The 9,801-nt window shown below is 40.1% G+C and overlaps 1 protein-coding gene across 1 annotated transcript; it reads right to left on the bottom strand.

Annotated features, from left to right (window-relative positions):
- Positions 1-203: 203 nt before the first annotated feature.
- Positions 204-3,148, bottom strand: LOC102225445 (angiopoietin-related protein 4-like). The gene is made up of 7 exons (XM_005800882.3): positions 2,600-3,148; positions 2,406-2,516; positions 2,235-2,316; positions 1,500-1,613; positions 1,303-1,398; positions 933-1,214; positions 204-839 (listed from the first exon to the last, which is right to left on the bottom strand). Exons 1-7 carry the CDS (start codon positions 3,062-3,064, stop codon positions 691-693), a joined length of 1,299 nt encoding a protein of 432 aa, XP_005800939.1. The 5' UTR covers positions 3,065-3,148; the 3' UTR covers positions 204-690.
- Positions 3,149-9,801: the final 6,653 nt, after the last annotated feature.

Raw genomic sequence — 9,801 nt, 5'->3', positions numbered from 1 at the left:
TAGTTTTCTTTTTGTTTTCTGTCTGGTTTCTATTCTGAATTTCAGCCTGTTTGGTTTGGATTAAATATTAAAAAGTCTAGTGTTTCTATTGGAATGCACCTTATTTAACAAAAACTATTTTACGTTAAAACATTGCAGTAAAAGAGTTTAAACTTTCCAGCATTATTTAAAGAACATCTTATAAATGCACTGAAAAAAGAGAATGGGGGAAATGGGTTTATTTGTCACATGTAATTAAATTAAAGTTTGTCAGACTTAATAAAATCACTTGTGACCAGTTAACAGAATATATTTAAGTTAAATCACCTGTTGTTGTTTTTTTTTTGTGTACATCATGAATGACTCAGAAAATAACTTCTGGCTTTTATTTTCCATGTTCATTTTTATTCATAGAAATAAAAAAGCATTTGAAACTGTAATCAAATGAGTAAAAAACAATGTATTAAATAAGCAAAACGTAATTAAAGGAAATAGATAACGTATAATAAAAAGTTCCCTCACAAAGGGGAATAAAGTCCCAGTCAACATGACTGAATGTTTCAGCTTAGACTCATTTTCCTCGTATGCATTGCATAGAAATACCAGGCGCTCAGTGCATCAGCAGACATTAGTAATGTGCGTTGTCAGCGTCTTTTCAGGCCGTCAGTAGTTAAAGACCCAGATGTTCTCTGGGTTGAAGTGACTTTAGTCTTATTGTGTCTTCGAAACCGGAGCGATTTTCAGGAGAGTGGAGCTGAGCGGGCCCAGTCGTCCCTGAAACGTGGCCCGTCTTCCCCCGTGGCGCTGAGGGAACTTCCCGTTGAGATTTGACTCTCCGCAGCTGCTAAACCACCAACCGCCTGGGGAAAAACACAGATGGACAATCGTGTTTAGCTTGAATCGTTGGGCCTATTGGAGCGACTTTTAATCTGGATTCTGAGACGGTTTTGTACCTGAGAGCAGCTCGGCGCAGTTGGCGTCCGCAGCGAGGTCGTTGTCCCTGTCGGCTGTGGAGAAGGGAAGTCCGGACGCTCCGGTGGACTCGATTCCCTCCTGAACGCCAGACGAAGGGTCAAGGTCAAGGTGCAGAGCGAACTGCCTCTCCTCTCCGTCGACCTGGAACCGGTAGCGAGCCGCCTGGCGCCGCCCGGCCTTGTCAGAGAGCTCGACGTGAAGGACGTACTGGCCTTGCTTGGAAATGGAGTGGATGTGGTCCAAACCGAGCCAGAACTCTCCTGGGAGATCAAAAATTTAAAATTACGTTTAGTTTTTGAATTTTGGAAAATTCTGACCTTTCTTTACATTAAAATTTCCAAAACTCACCGTTGAGGTCGCCGAATCCTTTCCTGTAGCTCTCCCAAAGTTGGTTGAAGTTCTGAGATCCATCCTGGCGTTTCTGGATTACTGTCCAGCCGCCATCTGCAGAAAAAAACAGAAAACAAATCAGTTTTTCCCCTCCTTTTTTTAATTTGTGAAAATATCTTCTGATAAATCTCAGAAATGGGAGTGAAGAAACTCACCTGGAGTCATTTGACAGAGAACGTTGAAGGGTTTTGAGTTGTCGGGCTGAATCATGTAGACGCCGCTGACTGACTGTCCCTGTGCAAACAGATCCTGACAATCTCTGGCCAACCCTGCAAACAAAACACATGAATCAGACTTTGTATTTTAACTCCATTTTGTCCGTAAGTCACATTTAACAGCCTTGTTTTTGTTTTTCTGTTTAACGTTGCTGCCCTTTCTTCTGAACTTTGCTCTGTTTCTGAACGACTGCGAGTCAAACATCATAACTTAAAGTGCAAAGGTGAACTGTTTGGTTATGTCTTTTTACAATCCATTAATAGCTGTTCCACTGCAAAAACACAAAATCTTAAGCATTTTTGATCTTGTTTCAAATGAAAAATAAATCCCAATTAACATTGCAGCAGCATATAGGAGCTAGTTTAGATCAAATAATTCCTTGATATTGATTAAGTGGAAGATTATTTCACTTATAACAAGACACTTTGTTATGAGTGGAATTATAAACAAGCCTTAAATCTTGCTGAAGCGTTATTTATAAGTTGGTTTTATTTCAGGTGTATCAACTTGTTTGCATTAGGAACTAAACCAAAATACTTGGTAATACTTTGTTTTTTTGGTGTGATTTCATTAAAATCTGCTCGTTAGATTTACTGTATTGTTTTGTTTGTTTTTCCAGGAGGAGTGAGTTTTCACTAATGTTTTTTTAACGAGCTGAATCTGTAAAAAGTTACCTGGTTGGTTGAGCTCTGCCTCGCCTTTCAGCGCTCTCTCTTCGTCTCGTCGTCTGTGGGATTTCACTCTCTTATGCGCAACCTTCAGAAGAACAATCAGTGAAAGATTAAAAAACATTCCGGTGTTTGTTTGACGTCACAAAGTTGCAGGTTTGCTTCCAGGCGTCTCACCTTGTTCTGCAGGGCCTGCAGGTGCAGACTCTGTTTCTCCAGCTTGTCTTGTTGCTGCCTGATTTTCTCCACCAGCTGATCGATTCGTCGGTTCTGAGCCACCATCAGCCTCTGGACGAGGGGAAAAGACGCTCAGCTTCAAACTGCTTTACAAAAATCAACTTTTAAAGCGTTGAAGCTTTAATCCAACTCACCTGGATGAATGAAACTCTCTCGTGTTCGCTGTCGTTGCCGTCCTTCGTCGGCTCCGTCAGAACCTCCTCCAGTCGGTCCATCCTGGACGTCATGACCTCCGCCTGCCTCTTCACCTCGCCGACCTCCAGCTTCACCTCCTCTCCCAGTTGGGAGAGCAGCCTGTACGTCCCCTGCGCCTCCTTGCTCTGGGTCATCAGCGCCTCGCCCTGCTGCTCCTGCCTCCTCTCCAGCTCCGCCAGCGTGCCGTTGACGGCCCTCAGCCGGCCGTTCACGTCTCTCATCTGAGCCTTGGTCTTGTCCACATGCTCCTTCAGGCCCTGGCCGAGCTGCAGGAGGCCGTGGGCCACGACGTTCATGTCATCCCAGGAGGCGTGCTTCTCCCGGCGGGTTCTGTCCGACGGGAAGCCGGCGCCGGCGTGGACCAGGATGCTCAGGAGGAGGACGGTGACCTGGGGCATCTTCATGATTCTGGTCTTTGGGTTGTTTTGAAATCAGCGCTTCTTTGCGTCGGGCTCGAGTCTCTTCAGTCGTCTGCTGGTGCATGGCTTCATGAGGTTTTTATAGCGCTGAGCTGCAGCAGGCGGCGCGCCTGATTGGCTGCTTGGAGGCGGTGGAGGAGGAGGAGACGCAGGAAGGACGGAGGAGGGGAAAAACGTTCATAGTGCGGAGCTCGGCTATGATGCAACTAAACATTAGAATTTCCAGTTGCGATGTAGACCAAACTTTGGTTATTTTTATGCTTTTCAGGTGAATACATTACTTTGTTCTGCATTCATAGAGGCTAAACTATGTAGTGTTACATACTACATTTTGAAAGAATAAGGAAAACAGTGAAATGTGAGTTTCAGGGCTGCAAAAACACAAAATCTTACCAAGTACTAAGATATTTGCTATAGACCAAAAATAAGACAAAACCAACTTAATAGCAACTTTGCAGCAGGATATATGGCTAGTTTTAAATCAATTTTTCACTGATATTGATAAAAAGTAATAGTTGCACTTATAACATGTTGAAATATTTTGTCATAAGTGAAATTATCTGGCACGTTTTAATCAGTATTAGGAAATATTTGACTCAAAAATCAATTAAATGCTAATTTGTTGTCTTATTTCAAGTGAACTAACATGTTAGCCAGGAGATAATTGACCAAAAATACAAGATTTTGTATTTTGAGGTGCAATGGTAATTTTAGTTATCGTTTATTCTGACAATTAATGGGATTTTTTAAAAATGAGTAATTTAATTTTATTTAAGTTGTTTATACAATATTAGAAATCTATTAAAAGATGCAAAGAAATAATTAAATTCAATAATTAAAAATGAGCAATTTCTTCCCTAAATCCAATAAAATAGCATTAATTTAGCTTATAGCAAACGAAGCATCTGCAGCTAAATATAACATCATTACAGTTGGCTTATTATGTTTTTCTGTTTTTAATTATTAACTGAATAATATTGTTTTACAGAATTTTAATCTGGTGAAACTAAAACTTTTACATTTGAGGATTTTTTTAATCTTAAATGCTAAATGTAGACATTTTAAACATTTTCAACAAAATGTCTTTTGAGTCATTTTCTCTACTTAACAACTAATCAATTACTAAATTAGTTGGTGATCTCCATAAATTATAATTTAGCAGCCTTGTGTTGGAAGTCAAAACAACTGACCTTTAACCTTTAGCTTATATTTCATGCATCTGACTTTCTTAGACACTCGCGTTAACATCCATCAGACTCTGCAGAGTGGAAACGGCGCGGAGCGAGAAAAGCAGTGGAACATTTTCCAGTTTGTGTGAGAAGTAGGGGAAAGTTCAACCCTGAGGCATTTTTACTCACTGGTTCCTGACAATGAAAATCCTACACACACACACACACACACACACACACACACACACACACACACACACACACACACACCCACACGAGGCGTGCGTTGTCCCGACTGACAGAAAATGCTGAGGCATGCATGCTTTGTGTTCTGGCAAGTCGTAACTGGACTACGTCTTTACTCACCATGACTGAACGCTCAACTGACAAGATTAAACCAGCGTAGCTTTAGCAAGTCAATATTTGAGTTTAAGGTAGATTTAGTTCTGCTGATCATCTTTAAAGGGACACAAAGGCTGATCTGAATTTCACAAGATGTTTGTATCAAATCAGAGGATCTTTTGATCCTCTGATTTGAGTTTTACGAAAGTTTCAGTTTTATGAAAGTTTGAGTTTTACGAAAGTTTGAGTTTTACGAAATTAGAATCCCAGTGGTTAACAGTTTCATGCTAAAATGTGACTTTCATAAAGCATATTATGTTCCAAAACATCCTTCTTAAAATCTCAATTTAGAAATTTAAATTAAAGTGAAGTCACTTGTAGTCAGAAAAGGTTTTCTGTTGCTTATTTCTAAGTCAAGTCAGGAAGAGTGGGTACCCCAACATGGCCAACCGTACACCAGAGATCTCTCCACTTTCAGTTTTGAATATTTTGATTTGGTTGGTTTTTTTTAATTATTTACCATTGTTGACCGTCTGTATTTTTACACTGCATTTGCACCAATCCTGTTTGGTCTGCTTTAGTCAAACTGTAGCTCATTTGTCTTGAACACATGTCAAACTCAAGGCTCTGGTCCAAATCTGGCCCACCAGAGCTTTTTGTGTGGCCCTCAAGACTCCAGACTCTAAATTACACCAATTGGTCCATCCAGTTTTATGTGATTGTGGAAATTCACATAAAATCAACAGATCCCACGTTCTTTCCTGCTAATTTATAACTAAGTTTATTGCAAATTGTCTGCAAAAATGGTCAAAAACATTGGGTTTACTGACCACTAACTCCCACCTGTAGGTTTCAGTATTTTGTACTGGAACTCAGTGTTTCTGCAGCCTTGCAGTTTCTTCCAGATTTGTGGTACATAGATGCTGAATGCTGGACAGAAAACTAGTGTAAAAACGTTAAGAACAATTGATTTGAAACTCTTTAAAGCAAAACTGAAACAAAAGAATGATGACTCATGACTTTGGCACAGGACTGTAGTTTTAAATCTAATCTGATAAAACAAAAACATGGCGGGAGACGCCTGTTGTTGAATTGTTTCTTTATTGTACCTACAAGCTAAGTCGTATTTTCGGTGATGAATTTTACGAAGGTGTCAGAGTCTTGGTTTGCAGGGTGGAGGAAGGTTTTGTTTTCACGTTGGGAAAACTTTGCCGGTGTTCCAGAGCACGTAGCGCTGCGTGCTGCAGTCCCGCACGTACGTCCTCGAACCTGCTGCCCCCGTCAGGCAGCGCTCCAAATGGCTCCAGTCTGAGCAGGAATCACTTCTCCTATCCCAGCTGCGTCAGGACACAATGTTCGACTCGCATTACCAGGCTGAGTTTGGAGCCTGGGCTCAGCTGCAGCAGCTGTTTCCTGCCAGGGCTGCGGTACCGCTGGGGATGTGGAGGAATCAGCAGGACTGGACTTTCTGCCCTGGTTCTGCCTCTGGCCAACAGAGCGTCTGAAAATCATTAAACCAAACCTGGATGCTGTAAAGTCGTCTCTGGTTATATAAAGGTTTTTTTGGGGGTTTTTTTTTTGTCCGGAGTTACACGTGTGGATCTTTAACCTTTTTTTTAGCTCATCATCGCCAAGCATCTGGTTGGCTTTATGTGGAAACTTCAAATAAATGGTTGAGTGAAACTTTGCCAGGAAAAGAAAATGTTGGCTGAAACAAGAGAATCTGCTTCAGCTTTCCTAATCAGACTTGTTACAAAATACTATAGCAAAGCTAACATGTTTTTGATGATATTTGCACCAAAATAGACCTTTTCTCCTTTTACCTTCGCCAAATAAATCTAATTTATTCTGACTGGACAGAAAACATTGAGGACTTTGATTAGAATATTTAAATGTTTTACATACTTCAAACAATTTTATTGACAGGAGTTCAGTATATTATGGAAAGTTGCAGCAAATCCGTCATTCTACCACCACCATGTTTTACTGTAAGTATGTTTTACTGAAATGCTGCATCTCATGGATGCAGTCATGAACATTTTCCTCATCTGGGATGATTGAAGCCAGGAGAGCTTCAGATTTTGTTCTGGATACGCCGTCCAGTCGCTCTTGGAGTGATTTTGGTCCACCACCCACTTCCAGGAGCGTTTACCACTGTCCCAAAGCTGTTTGTTTCTGACCTGTTTTTAAATTTCTGGGTTTGACGTCAGACCCTAAGTAATAGCGCTCTAGTTAAGAAGTCAGAATTTCAACATGACTCTTACCTAGCTCTTACACACGCATACTTTCCATAAGCAAACATCACTTTTAATTTGTTCAGTTTAGAGTTGCAGGCGCAACATGTAACATTGATTTTTAGATGCACTTTTATATGTCATGTAAAATAAACATGTTTTCACCGCATTTTACTGCTGTTGATGCGAGGAGCGGCCATATTGAAACGCAAAGTCCGAACTGGGTTCAGTCAGAGTTGCTCCCAGTTTCCCAGTGGGAAATTTGACTTCGGAGGCCATTCCAGTTGATTTGGGAAGTTGGGATTTCCCAGCTCTGAGTACAACTGGAATGCAGCAAAATTCACCCGCTCTTTGGTTACCTAGCAACGGCCTGTTGAGTAACTTGTGGTCACCTAGCAACAAGCTGACGAGTAACTTCAGCTTGTTGCTGGGTTGCAGCAGTTTAAGGTTTTGCTACAGTGCCTCATAACTGCTTAAAAATAAAAAATAAACAGCGTGCAGTGAAAACTGGGGATAAACAGTTCAAGTTGGCAGTATTTCAAATATTTAAAACAAAAACTAATCAATAATTATTGATATTGACTGATGTGAAACCTTGATCCTGTGATACGTTTTTCAGCCGTATCACCACGGCCTATTGATCGGTTATCTCTTAATTTAACAAGACGAATGATGACTTTTATTTAAAGGCTGTCAGGTTCATTCAGATAGTGTTTTTCAGTAGATCTATGAAGTCATTTGGAAACTTATCTGGTATATTTACTCTGCTTATCTTTGTCCCAATGAAAATGTGATTATCTGAAACATTAAGGATGTGACAAATACTTCTCCAAAGCACTGAACAACTAAACCTCAGATCTGTTTATTAATGGGCAATGTTGTGCTTAGTAGATTGGATCTGACGTGCAGAGCGACACGCATACACACACACACACTCTCCAGGATTACAAGATCCGGACAGGTGCCTGCAGAACGTGCACTGCTCATTGTAAACAATGGACCACGTCTGTCTGTTAAAACACTGAGTGACTCATTTCCTCCTTTCCACAGGAGGAAGTTTCAGTTTTCTCAGGTCACCACTTCGAGTTTTCAGCCTCTGTTTGGTTTTATTTCAAATTCCATGTGATTTATTGTGTCATAATTTATCAGTTTATCAGTTTTTAAGCTCAAAACAACTACAACTACACTCGCATCAGGCAAATGCGACACAAGTGATATTCTTTGGTCCGTATGTGACATATATCCCACTTTTTATGGCAGTCTGAACGGCCAATTCTGATCTATTCACCCCCCAAAAAATTAAAAAATCTGATTTTTTAGATATGAATGATGATGCTGCATTTTATTCAACTTTTATGTGATTAATGTGAGACATTGGTCATAATTCTGCACCAGAAGACGCCGGATTGGATGTAAACAATGGCTGAAAAAAATTAAGAAAAAATTATTAAGAATGAAGAGAATCACTTCACAATCCCAACACTTTGAGTCAACTCTCCACGAAACGCTGCTTTTAATTAGTTTCCTTCACCTTATTACAATTTTGTAACATTGTCATCTGCCATCGTTGAGTAAACTTGATGCATAGATTACAGCACCCAGTATTGCTTTTGTAAACAATGCGCTGCTTTGTGACGTCAACGTTCTTCTGCGTACCCTGGTCACTTTGTAAATTAACACAGAAGTCAGCTTGCAGTCTCATCATTTGAATAGAATAGAAAAATATTCTTTATTGGACCACAATGGGTACAAAAATTCAGTGGTATATAAACAATCTGATTTCAGCAAAAACTTGGCGTGCTTTGTGAACGTCGCATTAATTATCGCCATACAAGGAAAAAGGTGTCAGATTTGTTTTCTTTGGCATATTGGTGCAAACATTTATAAGCAGAAATAAATTAAAATGATTAAAAACTGAATATTATAAATGTATGCAAATCATAACATAAGCAGAAAACAAAATGAAACCAGAATGTTCCAGATTTGGTTTCACAAGCGATGACCCAACTTCCCATGGATCTCGGTTTAATGTTTCTGTGTCAAAGTTCAAATGTAGATAGAGAATTATTTAGGCCTACATTTAAAGATAAAATATTTATAACACAAACACAGATGGCTTCTCTATCACAGCTCTGGGTGATGAGGTGACACTGACTGATGAAATGTGAACTGATTCTACAGCTTATCTCAGAGTTTATAAACCAAACGCTGGTGGAGTCGGTCTCCTGTTCGTAGAACGTTCTGAAACATTCCTGAAATGCCTGTGATTCATGATGGGAGGGCTGCACAGATTACAGCAACACAGAATGTTCCCTCACGCAAATGGGCACGCATGTGTCTCCACAGAGCGATGGACGTGTTTTACAGAAACCAGTGGATTAGTGTGTGAAAGGTCGGGCTGCTGTTGCGTGTCTGGTACGTTGCATCAGCCCCATGAACCATGTTTGGGATCAGGCGTGCACAGCTGTGGGCCGCATGCAATGAGACCCAGAGTTACAGAAACACACGCACAGAGGGGCCGCTGACTGATCGGAGTATTTTTAACTCCTGCTGGGACCTTTGACCTCTGGTTCTAAGAGTTATTGGTTACTTCACAGAGCAACCACCAGAATGGGGGAAAGGGAAACAAGATGGAGGAGAAGTTGCTGAAACTCCAAAATACATTTAGGTAGATCTCGGTAACAAAAAGGTTGATTTATCTCAGTAAATTAGTTCCAAAAGTGAATATGACATAGTTTAACTCCTGAGTGATAAATTTCCTACTGCGGCTATTAAAGCAATAAGTAGAAAAAGGAAAAAAATTAATTATGATTGTAAAGTTGCAGGAGAATAAAATCATAGTATAAAGTTAAAATAATACGAGATTATATTATGAGAACAAAGTCGTTAATATTATGACTTTATTCCCATAATATCATGACTTTAATCCTGTAATTTTACTTTTATTAATTTCTTAGTGTGGCCATAATAGCTTTGT

Source organism: Xiphophorus maculatus, chromosome 9 (assembly GCF_002775205.1).
Source record: "Xiphophorus maculatus strain JP 163 A chromosome 9, X_maculatus-5.0-male, whole genome shotgun sequence".
NCBI lineage: Eukaryota > Metazoa > Chordata > Actinopteri > Cyprinodontiformes > Poeciliidae > Xiphophorus > Xiphophorus maculatus.
Note: the sequence above shows the minus strand (reverse complement) of the source record. Positions and strands in the feature narration are given on the sequence as shown.